The sequence below is a fragment of the Bombus vosnesenskii genome, unplaced genomic scaffold (assembly GCF_011952255.1).
Source record: "Bombus vosnesenskii isolate JDL3184/JDL3185 unplaced genomic scaffold, Bvos_JDL3184-5_v1.1 scf7180000013605, whole genome shotgun sequence".
Classification (NCBI taxonomy): Eukaryota; Metazoa; Arthropoda; class Insecta; order Hymenoptera; family Apidae; genus Bombus; species Bombus vosnesenskii.
In genome coordinates, this window is record NW_022883144.1 from 219,452 (window position 1) to 243,883 (window position 24,432).

The 24,432-nt window shown below is 35.6% G+C and overlaps 1 protein-coding gene across 6 annotated transcripts in view; it reads right to left on the reverse strand.

Annotated features, from left to right (window-relative positions):
* Window positions 1-24,432, reverse strand: part of LOC117238733 (A disintegrin and metalloproteinase with thrombospondin motifs 4) — a 90,501-nt gene that overhangs the window by 5,780 nt on the left and 60,289 nt on the right. For 5 of the 6 annotated variants that reach the window (XM_033503883.1, XM_033503879.1, XM_033503881.1 and 2 more), the window contains 8 exons: window positions 14,687-14,747; window positions 13,329-13,537; window positions 12,560-12,649; window positions 7,336-7,537; window positions 7,125-7,254; window positions 5,444-5,573; window positions 5,164-5,306; window positions 2,604-2,659 (listed from right to left, as the gene is read on the reverse strand). In XM_033503883.1, the coding sequence (XP_033359774.1) occupies window positions 2,604-2,659; window positions 5,164-5,306; window positions 5,444-5,573; window positions 7,125-7,254; window positions 7,336-7,537; window positions 12,560-12,649; window positions 13,329-13,537; window positions 14,687-14,747 (1,021 nt within the window). Of the gene's footprint in view, window positions 1-2,603; window positions 2,660-4,748; window positions 4,802-5,163; window positions 5,307-5,443; window positions 5,574-7,124; window positions 7,255-7,335; window positions 7,538-12,559; window positions 12,650-13,328; window positions 13,538-14,686; window positions 14,748-24,432 lie in introns of all 6 variants that reach the window. The other variant, XM_033503884.1, reaches the window with a different exon arrangement.

Here is a 24,432-nt window from a genome sequence, read left to right on the forward strand (position 1 = left end):
TTCTAGCAAATATTTAGCGGCAGTATTAATCTGTTTAATTAAATACTCGTTTAGTAAGAGAAAGCTGGAAAATAACTTGGCTTTTTCTTAGATTGGCACGACATTCCTTAAAAAATTTTTACACAACTTTTTATACTCTTTTGCAAAATGCCATGTACATTAAATACGTATTTTTAAAATAATTCTAATATATTGCGTACAACGAGAATCGAACATGGTTTTGGTATGGCCATGGTATTTCTTCAGCTTAGGTTTCATACATTGCAATGAAATTTGCACAATTGTTAAATAATGCCTCAATACGTCTTTTGAATATTTATTTGAATATAAATAAAACAATAAGATACTATGTCCAAAAGAAGTATTAAGGTATTATTTAATAATTGTGCAAATTTTATTGCAATATACGAAAGCTAAGCTAAGCTAAACAAATACGTATACATGAAAATATCCAAAAATAGTACAAATTTGATGAATGAAATTTAGCTAATGACAGAGACGTAATACGTTTAATTTATTACAGGAAGATTAAACGTAGTTTCAAATAACTCTGAATTAATCGCATAAATTTACTCTATTTGGCTACTAAATGAAATTTACTATACTGAATTTATTAATGTATCCGAGATGCAATCTGAATCATGTGGTCGAAACTTTTGTTTTCGTAGGAACTTTTTAAGAAACGAGTGCCCATTTGAGAAAAGATCGTAGCTGATTAATAGAGTAGCATGCAGCTATTAATTTACGTCGATCGATTAACCGAGGATTTCGAAATAACTTAAAACTTCATCTACCGTGAAGATCGATTTAAAGATCGTGTTCCCTCAACGAGAATTTCCAGTATTGGGGGAAAAAGGAATAATCTCTGCGGTATTAATCTCTACGATATTCCTTTGTTCGGCTTATTTTTCACTTCTAACGCGATTCTCGATCGCTTCGACTTGAATAAACTTACCAACCGTGGTCCTCGTCAGTAATGCAGCCAAAGAAACAAGAAGGAGGTGTGAATGATTCAAAAGAACGACATAGCGAGTGTGAAGATGATAAGGATATACTGCCGTGTTAAGTCAAAAGGTCGCATCGGCACACTTTCGTTTAAATCAAACCATTGCCGCCAAGTAGTAGACAAATAGTTCATCTATGTATATATTAAATAAGAAAGTTGTATTTGCATTGAAACTAAAGATAGAACAGTTTATATTTCGGTTGTTATGTGAAATCGATACCTGGTTGTTAAATACTAAAAGTTATTTTTTACTAAATACTAAAACCATTTTTCCACCGGATACGCCTACTCGAATTAATACGGCAATATAAAAGTAGATATATTTTTCAAATTATTCTTAGACCAACGAGGTACCATTAGGATCGAACGATCAATTTGATAATATTCCGTGGTAAAGTGTATATAGAAAAGTAATTGCAAACGATCGATTGTACAAATGCCAAGGTCGTGTACGATTTATGTACATACGTGTGTACGTGAAACACAAACACACACACACAAAATAGGAAACCGTAGCCACTGTGCAAAAAAGTGAATGAACAGAGAAGATTTAAAAACGGAAAATTGTGGAATAAGAAATTATTTTTACTTTTTAAACCTCTTTTCTCTTCTTCTTTTTTGTTTAGGACAGGTATAATACCGCTTTCGTTTTCGCTCGTATATATACGTTCACAGTGAGAATCAGGAGAGTGAAAGACAGAGTGACAGTGTAAGTGAAGGAGAGAAAGGCATACTTGTATCCCAGACTAAGAAAGGTGAGATCCAGAAACAAGAAAACACGCGTGGCAAGCCGCGATAGAATGTTTCACGCTCAGCTCGAGGGAAGTTTTGATCGGTGTTTTTTGTCCAGCCATTTTTTTTTTCTCGCGATAATCAAGTTCAAACACAGAGTGAAGAAGTTCATTCAAGCTATTAGAGTGAAAACAAACAGGATAAGTATAGATAAAAGCAACGTAGACGAGTTTGAAATGCTATACTATTCGAGGTTTTTTCAAAATGCGGCATTTTCTTGGAAATATAATTCCAGTGTTTTGCAGAGGATATTAATGTAATAACTAGTTCGAAGTAAAATCGAAACGAAATGAAGTTTCGATCGTAAATAGTAAATAGAATAAGTCGACGTTTAATTCGATACATAATTAATTAAATGTATGTTAAGAAATTAAAGCTTTTTGTAATATAATGCAGTTTCTTGTAGTTTTAATATTGAATACTTCTTGAGTTATTCAAAATATTCCATTTTAAATCGCACATTAAATTCACAGTATGACAAAAGCACATAGAATATCTTCATCGAAAATTAAAAATAACAAAACACCGGAACAGATTTGTCCAAAAGAGCACGATTCGCGTTTTAAAATCTCGAACAGTACATATATGTATACCACGAAAGAACTCTGGCTGTGAAAGCCTCGAGAACTTCCTTCGTTTTCAACCATACGACACATATTTTCGGGAGGTTGCAGCGAAAGAAATTTAGATTGGAGAAGTAAAAAAAAAAAAAGAAAAAAACGTTCGCAGAGCAGTGCACATAGATAGATCAAAGACAATTTTCTGTTCTCGTCAATCTCGTTTCCTTCGAACTCGAGAAACGTACCTGCGGTTCCTCTATTGCACACGTCATTCGCGTATTGCCTCCTGCACATATCTAATCTGTAATGCAACAACAAAAGTTCCTCTTTATCATGTGGACTCACAATTCCAGTCTGCTTTGGACCACGTCACGGGACAATTGTTGGGAACGTGCCGCTCGTATATGTCTAATATCCATTACATTTCGGTAAACTATAATATTTTGTAGCATATACACATACAATATTCCTATAATGGAGTCTACCATTTTTTAAATGCTCTCTCTCTCTATATATATATACATATTATGTATATATATTGCCTATTAAAACCATGATATTTTGTAATATATAATACAATGAGTTAGGACAATATTCGGATACTAAGGTATCCTTGGATCTATTAGCATAAGATTCTTATGATTAACGCGTGAGGCCCTTTTGTTTCTCTGATAAATGCTCCCTGATAAATAATGTAAGCAATGTGCGAAAAATCTGGCAATTTCATATCTTTTCACGTTGAATATTATAATTTCTTTACTTTGACGTTTTACTATATTACATGCATAATAGTATATATATTACATTCAATATATATGTACTAGTTTTTTAGTAGTTTCAGAATAATTTCGTATGACGCGATAACGACCTGTCTATTTTACAATAGTCCACGTGACTATAATTCATCATTAATTAGTTAATCTCTGACAAATATAACAAAAGAACTATCTCCAGAAAAAAGAATGGTTAATTCTGCCATTATCTTGATAAATCATGATATTTCATAATATACAGATATCGCACATGAAAATTTCATAGAAATTGCATGTTTTTGAAATCTTTGCAAGACTTCACGTACGACAGACGATTAATGGTATTGATTTACGAGGAATGGCATTAACTTGATTGATAACGAAAAGCAAACACCGTGATGAAGCGATATCACACACCGTGTTTGATGTCTCCTCCTTGTTCAGCGTTGAGGACGCGGCTTGCGGAAGGCGATAGCGTGGAATTACGGTAAAGCAAACACACTACGAGTAGCGCGCGTGTAAATAATTGCCAATTAGCGAGTGTTGCGTCTCAGGTATGAATAATTACAGCCGATTCCTTTTTAGCAACTTTTGAATCGCGTTGCTTCTCGAAATCGCATGAAGGAGTGCTATTTATATATGTATTATGAACTCGACCTATCGCAGAAGATTATATACATCGTTAACGTCGACTTGAATGTTCGTAACTTGAGGCTTGAAACGAAATGTTCTTTTTACCGCTTGTATTATCTTTTAAAACGAAATATGTACAATGAGGCTTGTTATTATGATTTCCTGATTTTAACACTTTCGATACTATGCACACATGCTTATCGAATGTTGGATTAAAGAGATGAAAAGTTCGATTGAAAGGTTTAGAGGATGCATATGGATTTTGATCTTTAATTTTAATTATTTCCGCGTTTGATCGCATTCATCGATGTAGGTTTGTATGCTATAATTAGAGTTTAGTAGATCGATGTCTAATAACAGGCAGAATAAGAAAGCCAATACGCGCGCGTGTTATTGATTACATATATTAGTGTACCATTACCTCCTGAAGATCAATTCTACTGTATACTTCGTGTCTACGAGAGTAATAATGAATGTGCGCAATGTTTAGCAAGCTTATTCTTTACTAAAATAGCGTACAGTATTTTAAATAACTACAATTTGAGTATTCAACACCGTATTTACACTAGATTAAACTAAGTGCGTTAAAAGAGCATACTTTCTCGTTCGACAAAATACGAGTACAGTCTACATTTTTACATGGAGCTTATCATTTAAGAACTATTAAATCTCTTTCACTCTTGATGAAAATTATGTATATATTTTATTTGTATCTTTCTGAAAATTACTGTCCATTGTGACAGAATCTTTCAAAACAAGAAAGGACAAATATTATACTATTTCGACGAGAAAGAATGTCACTTTTGTATCGTTTATCCCCGTAAACGCACCATTCCCATCGTGGTACGCCATCACTGCACCGTCAAAAACTACATTTAAGTTAGATGTAAATACTGTACAACGCTAATTACGTTAAAAGAATATGAACGAAAATAAAATAAGATTAAAAAGAAATAAACAAACAAATTGAAAAAGAAAGCGTGATCGCTATGTAATAAACCATACCGGCAGTTCCCTTAGTGCAGCGGCCGCCTTTCCTACGACGGCACATATCATACCTGTTTTGCGAAATAAAAATCAAACAGTATGAAATCACTAGACTGCTGTGGTAAAACGGTAATAGCATAATGTCGGGGCCATAGAACGTATTCGTTATTGCGTGAAATTCGATTGAAATCTCTGCTTCTCAATATTTTTTACACGCTTTCGAGTTAATCGTTATCATTTTCCTTTCGAGTTTCACTATTCTTCCACGTATTCGATTAAAAAGAAAACAAGTCGTTTAAATTGTCATTGATATCGAAAGATGAGACAAAAAGGGGAGAGCGAGAAAAGTTGCCAGGGAAGAAGATTTTGTATGTTAATCACGTGAAACGTAATGTGGTAATTAGGTTGAATTTAAAGAAATGCACACTCTTACTTTGTGACAGCGACGGCGATGTCGTACACCGGAAGTCGTCTCTCTCGGAAGAGATATTTGCCCATGTCGGTCAACGCAGCTGCCGAATCGATCGCGTCTCGTCCGACGCGATTTCTTTCCAAATACGGTGTAGCATCTCTGCCCTGAAAGATATCGTTTAAGAAAAAAAAAAAAAAAAGGGAAAGAAAAAGAAAAAGGAGGAGAAAGTTGTGGGAAACGTAACGATTCGTAAAAAAATCATAGTTCGGTAAAAGGATCGAGATGATTAATTGCACTTCACCCGTGATATAATGATTCCAGCGATACTGATGCGGATCTTTGGCCCTTTTAACAGCTTGTACCTTAGGTCTACTCCGTTCCAGAAGGACACAAAGTATCTTTTGATTTGCACGTTATCACCGCCATGTAATCTAGAAGAAACGAATTTAATTATAAATTTTGATTCGATTAAAAATTGAATTGGTATTGATTAAACATTTGCTGTTCTATTTTAACAATCAAACGAAATGCTTCATTAAGAACGTATATAAATAGAGTTGAACCACTCGCTGCTTGCAAACAGCTGCTACATAAGCCAATAATGAATATTAATACGGACAAATGGATAATCTGTTACATAATATCTCTCATACACTGTGACGTCTTCACATCTATCAAAGAAATAATCTTTTGATATCAGCTAGAAAATTTTAAATATGATAGTCATATTTAAATGATATGAAACATATCATTTTCCTATAAAAAAAAAGGACTATTCCTCGACATAAAAAAGGTATTTTTCAATTTTTTTTTATTTCCAAGTAAACTGGATATATCTATGCAAATTCACATTTTTTAAAGCTAAGGAACTAAAATCTAGGCAGAAATTGTTTCATACTGTAACGGGCACAGTACTTTAAATGTTTTATATATCTCAGAGAAGCGTCAGTAATAGAGTTGTGGGCATTTGATAGACCTCCCTTGGAGTTGGCCAGGGTCGTGTTATAACGAAGATACGGCTTGATACAACGGGTATGAACACTACCCTGGCCAACTCCAAGGGAGGTCTATCAAATGCCCACAACTCTATTACTGACGCTTCTCTGACATCAGAAGTGGGATCAGTGTCGGGTATGAACACTACCGATTCGACAATCAACAGCGGCGGTTAGGCCCTCGCGACACTAGTGATAGTGGTCTTAGGTTCGATAACGAATCCACGGTCAACGGGAGGATGGATATGCTTGCTCTAACTCAAACGTGTACTGATCGTAAGGCGCTATTCCATTCCTCGATGAGATCTCAATCAGGAATGCATCTTCGTCCCAACGACGCCACCGAGACCAACTCTGTCTGGGGTGTCTAAGTACCCAGGATCCTCGGATCAACATCGCTGTCGATTGGTCAATTTGGGACAGAAGCTGCCTGTCTGTTTGCAAAACATCTTAATTGCCGAAAAACCCAGGTTTTATAGCGGGTCCTCGGGCTGCCGGGACTTGTGCTGTGTACGTGCCTCAACCTCAGGTATTACTTGTACTAAGGAACCGTTAGCATGATTTACTGTCCGATACCTCTATGGGTAGTTCCTTTAATAAGGGTCATAACACCGCTCCACACCTTTGTTAGACGGAGCGCCCGTCCCGTTGACCGCGGCTACTTTGGGCGACAGGTCAACACAGGTCACTAATCCCGGACGGTTACCATCGGCTTGGATAACTGCGATTGTTTCATTACGGCTATAGTAGACTCTAGATTACAATGTTAAGAGGTTATCCTGAAGTTTCAGAGGGGCCCCGGCGTCCTTTCGTCTCTGACATATATTTTATGCATATTGTGCACATTGTGCGCATTCCATGCATTTTGTACCTTTTGTACCTTATAAATCCATAAAAATCCGTAATCCATTTATAAGCTGCTATCTCTTGAAAGTAAACCAATCTTCATCAATGAATTAACCTTTGTCAATAAATAAGAGTTTTCACCTATATCCATCATAGTCGACGATGCAGAGGATTTCCGGGTAGATCACATACGGTGCTTCCCTCTTTGTTCTGGCGGCGATCGATCGTTTCGATCTGTACCTCTTGGCCAAGTGATCGGGCTCCATCAGCGCTAAAATCGATGTTTAATCACGAGAAACCGATCTCTGGAGGATTTCACCTTCTGGTGTGGTAACACGTAAAGATCACTCACTGAAATCGCTGTACTCGTCGCCGTTTGGACGAGTCACTTTCTTGTACACCACGTGATGGCTCGTGCGCTTCAAGTTCCCTTTACTTCGCGTTACGTTTGGCAGCAACTCTTCTCCGTGAAGATTCGAGTTCTTGTTTACTACTTCATTTAATATCCTATCTGGCAATGGTCGAATCACTAGTTCTGCACCGATATTACCATCCTGGTTCAAATCACATCATTAATTGTTATCTTGTAGAGAACATTTATTTATACTTTATGAGAAACAAAGAATAATTCACATTTTATCATTATTTCTACTGTTAATTAATATATATATATATACTATATATATCATTGTTAGAAATGGGCATAATTTCATAATAATGGATTAATATTCTCTTATTCCGATGTAGTTTTTTGTACCAAGTTTCTCTACTGCTTAATATATTTTGTACTGTAGTAGTGTTTTTGTACAGTTATATGAGCTTTCTATCAATTTATGATACACAACAGAAAAATAAATAACGTTATTTAAGGTGAAGTAACGAAGCGAATAATAAATAGAATAAAAATTTTACATAAATAATTATTTGAATAAAACTTTACTTCTATAATATTCGTTCCTGATATCTAAACATTAATAGGAAAAATAAACAATCTAGCTAATTAGAAGCTCTACCGGCATTTCTGGTACCAATAATATGTTTAATCACACGATCAATGAGTTAACGAACTATAATCGGTTAATAGCTTAATCGCGCATGCTTTCTACGTCAATTCCTCATTCGATGGCCAACGACTTCCGCCTGGCTATATGCAATTATCACGACGTGACTAATTTTATCCAACATGAACGTTGGACGAGCGAAAACGAAATACACGTTCCATGGTGGAACAGCCGGTCGATTGGCTGGATCATTGATATTTCCGATCCGGGTACGATCAACATGTTCGATTTGCAGTCCGAGAGAGGTGCATTGGTCACGTCGAGGGAGGGAGAGTGAAAGCGAAAGGTCAGGACTGTCAGGACACATGGGGTCATATAGAACAACGCTTTTACGGCATTATGTAACGCGGAATGACGATATTTGTTATCTTTGGAATTTATTCTCGTGTGGTTACTTTTGAAAAAGTTAGCAGTATATAAAGAAAATTACATATGGTGGTTAATTCACTTAGTACTAACTGGATGTTTCTTCGTGGCTTTCATTTTTTAGTTATTTTATTATAAATCTGTTATTTCACTTGCGTCATACATGTTTTGTAACTAGCCTGTTGATATTTAGGCAAATTCATATTTCTATAAACACAATTAAAGGAATGGAACCTGGGTAGAAAATCGTTTTACGTATTAAGTATCATATTTTGCATATATTATGTACTTTTGCAAGTTATATGCATTCTGTGCATTTTTGCATCTTCAAATTTCCCGTAGACGCATAAAAATCCATAGCCTACTTATAATATATGTAAAATACTAAATAAAGAGAGAGTTTTCCAATAAATCCAACGAGTAGGTGTTATAATAATTACGGCAAAGTAATTTACATGTCAGTCGCCACAAAATGAAGAGTCCAGTTTATTTGATTTTGATTTATGTAGCTTGATGGCTAGAAAGAATTGTTTTAATATGAAATGGTTGAGGAAAGAAATAACCTGAAGGAGATACAAGTTCAACTTTTACAACTTCTACAACTTCTACATATGTACATTTTCAAATTGGTTTCAAAGCTACCAACATCATCGCAATAATTGTATCTTATTACAATGCTAATGAAATTTCAAAATTATAACTACATTTCATAGCTAGATTCATACAAATCTTTTATAGCAACTGTTTAAATGCCTTCGTGAACCACTGTAAGGAAACAATACACATGTTTTCTTGTACGCATAATTGTGTTGTGATATGATATAGCCTTTCCTTATAGTTTATACTTTTTAACATACATATGTCAAAGTTGGTTTTCAAAAATTTGTTGGCACTTCTCTCGAACACTGTACAATATGTTTCATCCTACGCAGCGATTAACCGATCGTTGTCAAGGACGACGTCCTTTCAACTGATTTTTGATGTATGAAAGTAATAAAAAAAAGCTGTAAGCAGCGAAATTTTTGTTGCACAGGAGAATACTCTGGTGATACAGAGAATGCTAATTTTAGACCTGAATTTTCAATGAATTGCTGCATAATGTGCGCTCGATGTGCCAAAGAGTTATCTTGGTGAAAGAATCGGAATTCCTTTTGTGAACAATACGGACACAGTTTTTTCAGTTGCTAATGGAAAATTTGTAACGGTTGTTTTCCTGATATTTGGATTTATTTCTGTAACTATTTCATATTTTATAAAACAAATAAAATCTTTCCTTTTTTCTCTTATTGGCCAGCAACCAAAATTTATAAAGAAAAGAAAAAGCTGTTTATTCATGTTTTTCTTGGAAAATTTACGAGGGTCCATATTCATAAATTTTATGTTCAAATTATTGGTAATGAATATTTAGAAATTTAATTGACTTCTTATTTCAAAATTTATAAACGTCTGTAGACTTACACGTGGATTTCTATAAATTGCATAAATTGCAAATTTTAATAAATTTATTAATAAAATAATTTATTTTACCTTTGTAGCATTATATAATAAAAGCATATCATTCATTAATATCATGGCAAACGATCACGATTTTACAATGCTACCTCGTGTGAATTTATTAATCGTATCGCTTGGTCAAAAGAACAATATTCATGATCATAAATGAAATCACTGTCAAGGGGAGATCTCTAATCGTTTTCACCGAAGAATATAAATCTACAATAAAACAATTCGTTTCTTTCACGCAATTATATAATAACGATCATTTTATTGATTACCAGACTAAATTTCTCTTTTTAGGAATTCTACTGTTTTAAACAAACGCAACGATCTTCCTACATTCATACATGACTTCAATTGAATTTCTTTCCCTTGAACTACGCTTTCAATCGTCACAATAGCTGTAGTCAATGCTTCAGGAGGATTTCTAATTGTTCTCCACACGTAAAATTCTCCATAAAGGAAGAACCACAAGAACAGAAATTCACCGACAATTTGTTCCTTGATTGACTTATAGGCTACAATATACTCAGTTTCTATAATAAAAGCAGCAAATGAATGGCAATTTCATCAGCTCATGCGTCGAGTTTCAACCAAGTAACCAAGAAAGATAATTATTTGTTGTTATATGTAAATAATATATATGTATTATATTATTATACTGTAATATAATAATTAGTAAATAGTGTAATATTTCATTGTTTGTGTAATTCATTGTTTTAAACAGAAAAGTCTTGTTTTAAAAATGAATATAGTTATATAGTAATACAGTAATATAGTTACTTGTGTCTCTTTTTCCTACAAGAAGCAATTAAAACGTTTTGCTAATTTGCTGTCAGACTCAGACTTAGCACTTTAGAATCTATAAGATATGCTAATCTACAATTAAAGACAATAATTAATATGAATCAATTACAAACTTCTTTTCTTATCTTTAAATAATACATTGCAAAAAACAAAATATGAAAGAATAAAACAAGTAAATGTGTTGGCGAATCCAAATGCAGTCTATGCATAATCTCCATAATTTATTTATGAAGTCTACTAATTCTTGTCTACAGAAGAGAATTAATACAAGTTTAAATCAACATTTCTCAAAAACAGGATGCGAAAGGATAAATCCGCTAGCAGATGCAAATTGAGCAAATTAAAGTTAATAAAATATGACGATCATCTTGCATGAAAAAGGGCCAGAACATATCAATTTCACGTGTACGTTTTTTTTTCTAAATTACTTTTCGTCCCAACTGTAAACCTTCATTTTTCGAAAATACGATTAAAATTATGTAATGAACAAAATTTGTTGTTAACAGGATAATCTTTGTATGAAAATATCCCTTCACTTATCATTCATGACTTTGTCAACAGGTTTCAGACAATTCGATGAATAAATAACAGCTTTGGCAATAGTTTTGTGTCGGGAATTTTTTTCCTTACGACTTCATAAGAGATCGAAATTCCCAAGTAAAATTAAGTCTTGGTTGGTTGGAGGCGCAATCATTGAGAACGGCTGCCTTCTGTTCCGAGCTGCCCACTGTTCTGAAAGGTGCAACCGATATGGAGAATTTTATTGCTTTTTTCCTTGGTTTTGCCCAAGCAATATCTTCGTAGTGCACTTTGTATGAACCGCGGACGAAGCAGTGATTACCGGAGCTCGAAATGGAAATGTCAAAACGATCGCGAAATGCCATTTTCTGCAACTTTCTATTGAATCTCGTTTACGTGTAACCGTTTTGGTAGTAGCAAATGGTATTTTTGTAAAGATGCTTTTAGGTTCGCCTCCGCTTTGTTAACGTTCTAAAAGAATATTCATGGATGTAATATTAAAATTGTCTCGTGATTACGTAAGTGATGCATAATTACGATATATGATACATATGATACATGTGATGTCTGGAATGTTTGTCCGTCTCAGAAAGTTAGATTCTTTTTCAGATCTTTGAGTGACTGATATTTACTTGTTAATAACACAGTGGAAAAAGGCCAGCCAGATATATGAAATCTAGATAAAAAGGAAAATTATGTGTGTAATTATAATTTACTTAATCCTCCTATTGCAATTTCAAATTTAAAGAGTCAAAGGATAAACCGAATACGGTTAATTGTAGCTTAACGTATTAAAATGTTTATGTAATCTAGCAGCAAAAAAACTAGTACGATCTTTGTCTCTCTAAAATACAAAATAATTTGCACAAACTTCTTTATCCAAGCAATCCTGTTTCCCTGTTAATTTCGATACTAAATGTTCCATTGTACAAATATGCCCACTTCCATTCACCAAATTCCAAAGAATTAATCCCCTAGTCACAATTTCCCAACGTCATTTACCATTCGTCTTTGGTCAACCATTCAAAATTGCATCGATTATCCGCGTAACAAAAATTCTTTCAGCGATTACGCATAAATTTTCTTCTTCTAAGCATTTCGTGAAATTGCTATCCTTTTGCTTTACGGACTACTGGACGTTCTAACTTGCAACTACGGCGGGCAGCCTTCCTAAGCGTGGCCCTGCTAGTTGTCCCCAACGAATCGCGGTATTGCGATAATTATAACCAAGACGAGTTCCTAAGTGAGTCGCGACGGTTGACGAAAGACGAGTCGCAATAATGGCGGGAATGTCGAAAGGTACATTAAGAAAGAATGGCCTCTTACAACGAGCACTTTCCCATTCGCGTCCCGGTGCAGCAGAATTGACGCCATGTTCGTCGTGTCTTGATAGATGTCACCGATATCTACGTCGGCCTGAAACGAGAAGAACAATTACATATAACGTGATCGCAACGTGCCTGGCCATATGTAACCGATTTTATGCGATTTACACCATTTAAAGGAATAATGCAAACTCGTGAGCCTGAGGAAAAATCGCGTCGCTGTGAAAAGGTCTCGCTTCTTTTTTCGCTATGTATACATAATACCTGTATACGATACATAATATCGTTTCGAGCAAAATGTCGGGTAGCATGAGAATGCAACAGGGATGGGAGGAAAATATTGCAAAATTAAAAACACAACGTTGTGAAAGTTAAAAAGTTGTAAGATAGGGTTGATCGTACGATGTCTTGTAATTCATGCTAGAATTTTTCTTATGCGTCGTTTTGAAACAAATTTTAGGTGATTAAGTAGTAAGGTGATAAGAAAAGAAAGAATTTAAGAATAAGTCAATATTTTAAGAATAACCATTTTAAAATAAATAAAAGCCATTGATTAGTTATGTAGGATGTAAATCTGGAAAGTCTCGAAAGAAGAAAATCTGAAAACTTTGAAATGATATACATGCGTGGTACGTTTAACAGTGGAGGAATGTTACTGAAAGGAAATTTCAGAGAAACGAAGCTGCTCATAAATAAACATCTCTTAAAGAATAAAAGAGCTAAGGAGAAAAATAAAAATGATTTTTTCGTGACGAACGTTGAAAACTTACATTCGTCACCTTTTCATAGTGGAGGCCACCAGGTTGCGACGCGTTCTTCGTGACAGTCCACATAGGCAAGTGGTTCGCTGTCAGCAACCCTTCCGTAGGCTTCAGCGACAGACTGATGTCCTTGCCGAAGGCCTTCAGGTGTATCTCCGGCTTCTCTGTACTTCTCTTGTGCATTGAATGCAACACAGGTATAACTTCGTACGTCGGTACTAGAATTGAAACGCGATATGTCGTCTTTACTGAAAATGACTTTTTACCACTACAGCAAAGATTAATGCAAGTATTGCGTGATGTTAGGTTGACATATCAACGATATCTGGTTTCGCACTTTCTTGCCAAAAATTACAATCCACAAATTTCGATTATTACAATGTAGATGCATACGGCTTAAGATTGTTGTCCTCGTTAAATATAATTCAAGATCGTGGATGCTATTGATATCGATATTAAAATTTATAACTCGAAATTGGCGGTGCACAATGCAAATCATTCTTGTTACGACATAATGTACTGGTATACTTTGATACACTAAAAGCGATTCAAAATCATGAATATTCAGGTTTGTAGATCGAAGTCCGCGAAGGTATGATAATATGTAACTTTGAATCATTATGTCTCGAAATATATAATATAATACCTGTAGCAACGTTCTGTAGTTAACAAATGTAGCTATACTACCGGTCAAAAGTATTAGTACACCTGGCTATGTTTATTAGGAAATTCTAAATAAACTTTATTTGTATATTACATTAAAAGGCATATAGGTATAATGCAAATGAAATAATAGATTTGTAATAAAGTCCGTTACTTTCGATCTTTTATTACAACGTGTTTCAAAGTACGTGGACTCCTACGTCAATTACCTTTCTACGTCAATGACTTTTCCGACATTTTATATTTAATTACGACCCACTATTTCTCTTAGTCTATGCCACATGTTTTTAGACAGATTATAATATTTTTGATAAAATTATTCAACATATTTTTTAAGAGCATAAATAAGTAGAAAATAAAAGCAGTGAAAGGTATTCAATTTCTACAAAAATATCTATACGTTTCTTAATATTTATGGTCGGCAGTGTGCTAACGAACTAAATATTTATTTCATTGTATGTATATTCGAAACTGTGTTTTATCCAATCAACAGTAAACTAGTGCAATCTCTGTCGGAATAATAACGATACCGTTCCGCAATTTTCACCATTAAGAAACTAATGACAGAGTACAATAGCAAGAAAATTGAATTCAACGAATTCCGTTTTGTGGCAAGGCCATCGGCGTGCAGTGAATCGAGTTCAGATTGAATGAAAAGACAACTGTCTACCGCTAATTATTAAATTTTTTTTCACCGTGATTACCAGACTCGTGTCCCGTGTGAAACACCGATAACATCTCCTCCCTTGTCATGTGTTCGTGGATCTGCAACAGACAAGAAATTCATCGTAAGTATGTGCTTTACGCTTCGTACTTTATACTTCTTCGTGATGAAATGCTTTCGTGCATGCAAGGAAAGAACGTTGATATTCGCGTGACGAAAGGTTAATGAAGGGATCGGTGCAACTGCTTCAGGTATTTTAATTGTTTAAGATTCAAAGATTGGAATTAGGATTTCTTTTTAATACGAAGATAACCGGAGAAAAACAATATGTCACGTTTCTATCTTTCTTTCTTGCAGATGAACAATTTCGAAAAATCACCATCGTGTTTGCTCATTTAGAAGGAAAGAATCCTTTCAAATAAATGACATTTTTTATTTGCTTATTTTTTTATTAAATTTTTGTTTCTTCTATCTCGCTGAGCATTTAAAAAATATGTCTTGTTATAATAAAAATATTCTTAGTTTTCTTACAACGTATCGTACATTTTTTAATTATTAAAAAAATTTTCTTTTTGGTTTTAACACTATATTCCCCTTTTCACTTATGTTACATTTAAGTACCAAGTATATATACGAGTATAAATATTACTAAATTTATGAACGACGACGACGAAATAGCGAGTTGCATGTAATCATTTGGTTAGCAGAAAGTTATTTTCCAGAAAGACATTTCGAACACGGAAGTATCATTCTACAATTTATAGTTTTGGCCAAGGTAATTTTCTTATTGCCAGTCATTATGTAATTTTCCAAATTTTGAACAGACACGATGAACGTCAGTTTGATGCTATTAATTTCGCTTTCTTCGCATTATTGAGATAGTTTCTCGCCGAGTAGTATTGTTCCCGGCCAAGTACGTCGTGTTGAAATATCGAGGAAAAGGTAATCGTGGTAGTATCATGGGAACTATAGCGCGTAATAATAACACCAAGAAACAAGTCCGTTACTTTCGATCTTTTATTACAACGTGTTTCAGAGTACGTGGACTCCTACGTCAATTACCGTAATGTAATTTTCCGACATTTTATATTTAATTACGACCAATTATTTCCCTTAGTCTATGCCACATGTTTTTAGACAGACTATAATATTTTTGATAAAATTATTCAACATATTTTTTGAGAGCATTAATAACCATTTCTCTGCGACAAATTTCTGCAACTTTTTAAATTTTCCAGTCTTTAGAGTCTTCTGATTTTCAAATTGTAAATCTCTCGCTTTTCCAGTCTTTTAATCCTCAAATTTTTCTATTTCTAAATTTCGAAACTCCAAGTGTACAAATTTTGGAATCTTAGAATTTCTGAAGTTTCCTCGAATTGTCAAATTTCTGCAACTTTTTAAATTTTCCAGCCTCTAGAGTCTTCTGATTTTCAAATTTGTAAATATCTCGCTCCTCCAATCTTTTAATCCTCAAATTTTTCGATTTCTAAATTTCGAAACTCTCCAAGTGTACAAATCTTGGAATCTTAGAATTTCCGAAGTTTCCTCAAATTGTCAGATTTCCAATCTTTTAGTCTTTTTCAAACCTGCAAATTTTGCAGCGTCCCACTCCTCGCATTTCTAAATCTCCAAATCCATCAATCTCAAAATTTCGATACTCTCCAAATGTACGATTTTTCCAATTTTCCAATTTTGAATCTTTCCAACCTTTAATCTACCAATCTGTAAATCGTTAAAGCCCCGAATTTGCGAAATACCCATCGCAATAATTAGGTCTATCCACTTTCCTCGGTGAGAACAAAAAACATTTTCGCAAAACATGGATGTAATCGCACGTCGCGTCATCGTACCTTATAAAGCTATTTCCATAAAACACTCAGGCAACGCCCCATTTTTTCACTCAATTGCGGCAATTGCACGTATTAGCAAATCGTGGTAGAACAGTTTCATTACGAGTTGCTTTGTCGCCGCCAAGTGCATGGCTAATTGGCTGCTGTTGCGAGGACAATGATCAACAGTCGTCGGGACACATGCACTGTGAATAGTTCAAGCACGGTCGCCACGGTCCCGCAGGTAATCGATGCGTGTGCATTTCAAAGATTTTCCAATCGCGGCCCAAGGTCTGCTTCTACCATTTAAGAACACCTAACCACGTATATAACGTGTCACAGAAATCGAGTTGCAATTAACTATCGCGCTGCCTGACGGTTGCTAAGGTCGATTACTTTCACTCATTATGTTAGGAAATTCGATCGCGTGCAATGTCCTATTTGCGCTGTTTACCGGTCTGAATGCACAAATTGTACCATTACTGTTTACTCTAATTGCAGCTTTCCTGGAAGAGAATGGTCTCTGCATCGCCATCACGGAATTACAAAGTGGTATCGTAGAGTAAATCAATTAGTAATAAGTATTCTGTGTGCACGTGTGTCTTTGAAGTTAATGAGGATCCCATTCTCGGAATCGACAGTATTAACCTTTAACTGGTATCGTTAAATTATAGACGACGAACTTAAATTAGATTTCGAGTTATATTATTTAATAAGTTGTCTTCACGCCGTTAAACAAAATCGTTAAACTTACGTATAAATTTTAATATACAATAGAATTACTTGTAAGGAATTTTAAAAGAAAAGGAAAAAAGAACAATTATCATATCATCGTAAAACATAAATAAAGTATATAATTTAATTTCAGAAATGAATAGTAACTTGCAGAATACAAACTAAAATGAAATACACAAACATTAAAACGTTAATTTCACTTCATCCAAACTGTTGTAGGCTATTTATGACCTGATAATACCAATCAAAGATTAATTAATCCTGCTACGTTCTTCCGATCATTCTCGACCCAATCGTACCTTTTTAATATTGAGAAATATCTTCAATTTGAATAAAATATCAAAGAAATCTTATTGCTATGCATGATTTCTCGTTTCAGGTTTACCTTAAACATTAATTACAATTAATTAAATAAAAAGTAACTAGTAATTAATCAATTAGTATTTGCAGAAACCTACTCCATAATTTAATATTTCAATATCATCAAATTTGGACAATTCGACGTTTCTTTTCTCGATTCGCGGAAAATCGAATGTGGTCGAAAGTTAATTCCCCATGCGTTTCCCAAATGGTGGCGTTTAATTTGTCTCGCTACAAATTCCCATGATTTTAATGACGCGACAGACCGTTTGATCGGAAAACCGAGCAACGCAACCGCGGCGCAGTTAAAGAACCGGATTTACTCGAAAAAGATCCGTATCACCGTGTCGCTCTCCTAATTGTATGCGTACTACGAAGCCGGAGCACGATTTCCCTCTTGAATGGCAAACACACGATTGCCGAGCCATGAAGCAGCTTGCATTTGCCATGGTCGATTACCAGATAAACAACCGCGAACCTTTGACGCTCGATTTTTCTTATTTTATTGCAAAACGTGATTTTGAAAGGAGTGGTCGGCTCAGAAATTTAAATTGTCGGATGCAAAAGCGATTCTGATCGCGTGTACGGCATTCTTAACAAAAAGAGTACAACGATGCTATAGTAAAATAATAAGTACAGATAATTAATTAAAAGAAAAATTTAAATTTTGAGCCATGACGAATGTTTAAACATTTAATTGGTAATTTAGTAATTATAAATATCACAGGTTGATGGGTTATATTTAAAAATTAAGTGTGGATATACATAGCATGTGTAAATTTAACGTGACTAATTTTAACTTTTTTTTAGTATTACTTGCTGTATAGGGTCGAGATTTACAGTGATTACAGAGATTTTTGTTTTTTTTTATTATTTATTTATTTACATTTTACAATTTGTTCAGTAGGACATTTGGTAAAATATTATAGCTTAGTGATATAGCAATATAGCATGTGGATGGCTACCCCCAGTGGGATACCATCTTCGAATTGAGATTTTTGTTGAATAACTCTTCGATGACTCTTAAATGCGTACAAAGAATTTTTCTGCTCTTTGTCCCAAAGAGATCAGAGACTTCTTTGTCCGTATTGAAGCTCACGAAGAAAATGGAATATCTATGACAAATGCCCTGATATCTTAACAACTTATCTTGACGTATCTTAACTTTTTCGTCAGGAAGTTATGTAATAACACACTGATTCGCAGACTTCTAAAACAGGTGGTTCATGATAAAAGCAATCACAGTAGGACAAACGCAGTAAACGCGACAGCTAATACTTTAATAAATAAAGCGTCTGGTGCTTGATACACAACACAGAAGTCCACGATTTGCGAAAGATGATAAAAAGATGTTGAATACATACAGTATGATATAAAGCTACAGCATAAAGATAATTCAAAACGCGCAGAAATATCACTTGGATTTTCCCCAACTCCTGGAACTTGATAACGAAGATCCCAGACTGGTGTCGTATAAGATAAGCACGTGTTTCCCGGATTGCAGAATCAACTAGAGACAATCTTAAATTTATAGAACACGATGTAAACAAATGATTGCGCTCTTCCCAGAATATTAGATATGTTATCATCACCAGTATGATTGCTATAGCTTCTAACACTGATTGCCTCTTTTGAGTTACAGTTACTAGACTTTTCGGAGTCATAATTACTAGACAGCAGTCACATTACTACAAGAACATATCACAAAAATAGAAAAGTGGCTGCAAGTTAAACAAATTAAAGCAGACCCCAATAAATGCAACCATATTACATTCACACTGCGAAAACACATACCAACAAACGTCTTTCTGAACGACACGCACATAATTCAAACAAGGCAAGTCAAATACCTAGGACTCCACATAGATACAAAACTCACATGAAAACAGCATATCAAATTAATAACAGATAAAATACAGACAGCAAGGAGACAAATGCATTGGCTAACAAGTCGAAAATCCAAACTAAGCATAGAAAACAAACTAAAAATATATAAAATGGTCATAAAACCAATCTGGACATACGGAATACCACTATGGGGAACAGCAGCAATGATCCATATAAGCAAAATAGAGACAATGCAAGCTAAAATTCTTAGAACAATAGTAAACGCCCCATGGTACGTTAGAAACGAGGATATTCGGAAAAACTTGGGAATATCAGCAGTCAAGGAGGAGATTAGCAGATGTGCAAGAAGGTACAGAGAAACAATAGCAACGCACCCAAACCGGCTGGCAGCGGAAACGGTCGGCGCATCAAACATAAAAAGATTTTTTTTTTTTTAATATTTATTAAAATTACAATCAATTCTCGTGTTGAGAATTGAAAAAAGAAGATTAAAAAGGAAACACCCAACAGATCTCACAAAGGACATAACCTAACAAACAAACACTCACCACACTAAAGAAATAAATTAATCAAATTCGAAGATGGTATTCCACTGGGGGTAGCCATCCGTATGTTATATTATTATACCTCTAAGCTATAATATTTTACCAAATGTCCTACTGGACAAATTGTAAAATGTAAATAAATAAATAAAAAAAAAAACTCAACGTGCAAGTAGTACTCCTCTGAATAGACTATCTCATTCCAAATGGAACTGCCCTTATACAGTCCTCTCTCCACCTCTCGGGTCAATCTTTGTTTTTAAGGAGAACCATTATAATCATTCCATACTTCTGTCAGGTACACGTCTCTTCCGTGACCGCGGCTACGTTCAATGACCCGCTATGTCACTTCGAGCCCAAGCTCATCGTCATACACTTTGAGCACCCATAATCGGATTAGAACATTACAACTATTTCTTCGTTTTATTACTTACGTTTCTCAATGCGAGAATTGATTGTAAATATTAATAAATAAAAAAAAATTACTTAAGTGTAGGTATAGTAAAAGTCTGGACTAGCGTATCGGGGTTTTTTCCAACATTCCAAAAGGGAGGCCCCGATGTCCTTTTATCTCCGACATACTTTTTTTTTTATTTATTAAAATTTACAATCAATTCTCGCAGTGAGAATTTTCAGTAACTTTTTCTGGCGTGGCGCAGTGGCATAGCTAATTATTTACAATAAGTTAATACTTATTATAGATAAGTATAATCTATAAGTAAGTATTATAAATAAGTAAATATTACTTAATCTAATTAAATCTAGTGTTTAGGTCTAACGGGTAGTGTCTCTTCAGCCTGCGGATCTGGTCCGACGTATTAAGTAAATCTCTGACATATACAGGGTGGTTGGTAACTGGTGGTACAAGCGGAAAGGGGGTGATTCTACGTGAAAAAAGAAGTCGAAAATATAGAATAAAAATTTTTCTTTTTTAATTTTTCTTTTTTTTTTTAATTTTTTCATCGAGATAACGATCTACAGTGAAATCCGTTATAACGTGCAGCACGCGCACCGAGCAAAAATTCAAAGTCGATTTTCTCGAAAACAAAGCTTCAAACGAAAAATTTTTATTCTATATTTTCGACTTCTTTTTTCGCGTAGGATCACCCCCTTTCCGCTTATACCACCAGTTACCAACCGCCCTGTATATGTTGAAGCCTTATGTCGACACCGAAGCCTTCCCTTTGGAACTTTGGGAAAATCCCTTAACATTATAATCTAGATTCTAATCGTAGCCGTAATTGAGCAATTGTCGCCATTCAATCCGATTGTATTTATTCGTGATTTGTGATAATGAGCTTGGGCTCGAGTGTGGGTGTGGGTGTGTCCCTTAGAACTAACAACGCGGATTCGTTGTTCACACTTTTCGTTAGGAAAAGTGAGGATAACGATCTGCGATGCCAATTGATTATAGCCTATGTTAATAAACAAAGATAGGAAGAGAAAGCCTACCAATGCGGCTCGTAGATGACGTTGTTTATGGGAAAACCCAGCTGTTCCGTTAGCTAAATATTCGGTTTTCCCGCTAGGTAACTACCTGCTCTCTCCGTAATTTGTACAAACGTGCAATAAACCTAAGGATTGTTCCAAGGACTATCCATTAACTTACAGAAACAATAAATTAAAGGTTTAAGTTTATGGTGTGTCCTTGAGGTTATTAAGGGTACGCGGTGAGGGCCCGCACACATCTGATCTCTGTCAAACTTTCCTTCAAGGGCGGCTAGCATCCTTCTCTAACCACCAACATGGAAATTGACCAATTAACAGCAACGTCAATTTCCCCCACAACGAAGACCTTTTTTCACGAATCCGATGATCTCGTGCCCTTAGACACACCCCATCATAGTTTTCCTCTGCAGCGTCACCGTGACGGAGAGACACTTTTTCGCGTATGGTCAGCGGGATAACTAAGTCATCCGTGAATATTTCACGGATAACTAAGTCATCCGTGAATATTTCACGTCTTAACATATACTTAGATTTACTTAGACTTAGATTTAGACATCCTGTTAACCGCAGATTCGTTATCGAACCTGAGGCCGTTGTCATTAGTGTTACGAGTGCCTAAGTGCAGTTAGTTGTCAAATCGGTTGTGTCCCTACTTGTGTTCTCTATCTTCTATCTTCTCTAGATTTCTACTTCTAGCTCTATCTTCATTGTACCACAACGATGGCTAATTCCAGTGGAGATTCATCAAGCGCCCATAACCGTAATTCCAACGCCAACCCGACATCAGAAGTGATATCAATGCCGGTTATAACAATGCAAGAGCATTCGACTATCATGAGCGGGTTAATTCAGGTGCTGGTGCCGAGTGCGGAACCTGTAAATATAATGCTACCATTTTTTAACCCGGAAGTCGCGGGCGCCGATCCAGCCGCATGGTGCGCAGCTGCTAATCTGCTTATGAAGGACAACCCTCTACAAGACAGTGCGCTAGTTTCTGCTTTAAATAGTGCTCTAAAGGGCCCTGCAGCGCATTGGTTTACACAGATAATGAACGGCGAAAAGCTTACCTGGCCGGTGTTTAAGGAACTTTTTACTACGCGTTTTGGTGGCGAAGATACAGCAACCACGACGTTAATGAATATGTCCAAAGAAGAATTACAGAAGGACAAAAACATGGTAGCTTACGCCATTCGTCTCCTCTCCCTCTTGAAGACGAAGCGGCGAAATATAAATATGGCGGAAGTAATCAACTCTATTTTTTGTCAAGTGAGCCCAGAAGATCAGAGTATTGAACAAATAGCACTTGAGAAGGATATCGAGACCAAGGACCAATTTCTAAGTCAAATGAGAGATCCCGCTCTCTTGAAGAGGCCGGCGGCTTCGACAAGTAATACATCAACTAGCAGCGAAGCCAAACGACAGAAGCTTGACTCCCAGAATGAGTGCCACGAGAGGGTAAGGATCGAGAAACAGAAGGATACGCGATGCCTAGAAGGAAGCCGACCAGCTACATTGTCCGAAGAGTCTTGCTTCAAGTGTCGTGGAGAGGGTCATATCGCGCCTGATTGTCCGTTACCACGGGAAAGAAACAATGATTCTAATAACGAAGGTCGAGTTGACTTCTGCGTGGTGGAGTTTTCAACTGGTAGATTAAGTCATCTGAGTGAGTCGTTCTCATTTTATTTCGATTCTGCGGCCAGATGCTCATTAATTAAAGAGTCCGTAGCCTCGAAATTTTCTGGAAAAAGAACTACTGATATAGTAATAATGCGAGGAATAGGAAATACTTGCGTTAAAAGTACATCTCAAGTTTTGTCCACTGTATGTATTAATGGTTTTACATTGGAGATAACTTTTCATATACTTGCTGATAGATATTTACAATGCGATATCATAATTGGCCGTGAAATTTTAAGCAAAGGTTTTGAAGTAAAAATTATGCGAAATAGCCTAGTTATTTGTCAAACAGAGACAATAAATGCCTATAGCAAAACCGCGGAATACGAGATCAATATTAACGAGGTCGACACAGCTATAATCGGTAACAATAAAAGTCGATTAATTTCTATTCTCAACAAATTCAAAGATTCGTTCATTGCGGGTTTCCCACGTACTCGCGTAAATACGGGCCAGATGGAAATACAGTTAATTAATCCTAACATCAACGTCCAAAAAAGGCCTTATAAATTTAACGAGGAAGAGCGGGCAATAGTGCGTGAGAGGGTAAGCGAACTAATTGAAGCAAAAATCATAAGGCCTAGTAGTTCAAAATTCGCGAGCCCTATGTTACTCGTGAAGAACAAGGACGGCTCAGATAGATTATGTGCAGATTTTCGAGAACTAAATAAAAATACGGTCGCGGATCGGCACCCCCTACCTCTTATTGCGGATCAAATCGCGAGATTGCAAAATGCGAGATACTTTACTAGTTTAAACATGGCCAGCGGATTTTACCAAATTCCCATTCATCCTAATTCGATAGAGTATACAGCGTTCATTACCCCCGATGGACAATATGAGTACATAACGATGCCGTTTGGATTGAAAAATGCATTGTCCGTTTTTCAGAGGGCCATCCTCAATGCCTTAGGAGACCTCGATTATCCATACGTTGTTATTTACTTGGATGACGTCCTAATCCTTGCCGACTCGATCGACCAAGCTTTAGAAAGACTGGACACCGTATTAAGTACCTTCGTAAAAGCCGGGTTTTCTTTTGATCTTTCTAAATGCTCTTTTCTAAAGACATCGATACTGTATTTGGGATATATAATTCATAACGGAGAAATTTGTCCCAACCCCGGTAAAATACAAGCTTTGAGTTCGTTACCTGCACCAACAACCGTTACACAGGTTAGACAGTTCTTAGGTTTAGCCTCTTACTTTCGAAAATTCGTTCCTAAATTTTCACAGGTAATGAAACCCTTCTATGCACTTACTTTCACTAATAAAAATTTAAATTGGACGAATAGGCATGAAAAAATAAGGGAAATGGTAATTTCCGTCCTGACTGATGTGCCGGT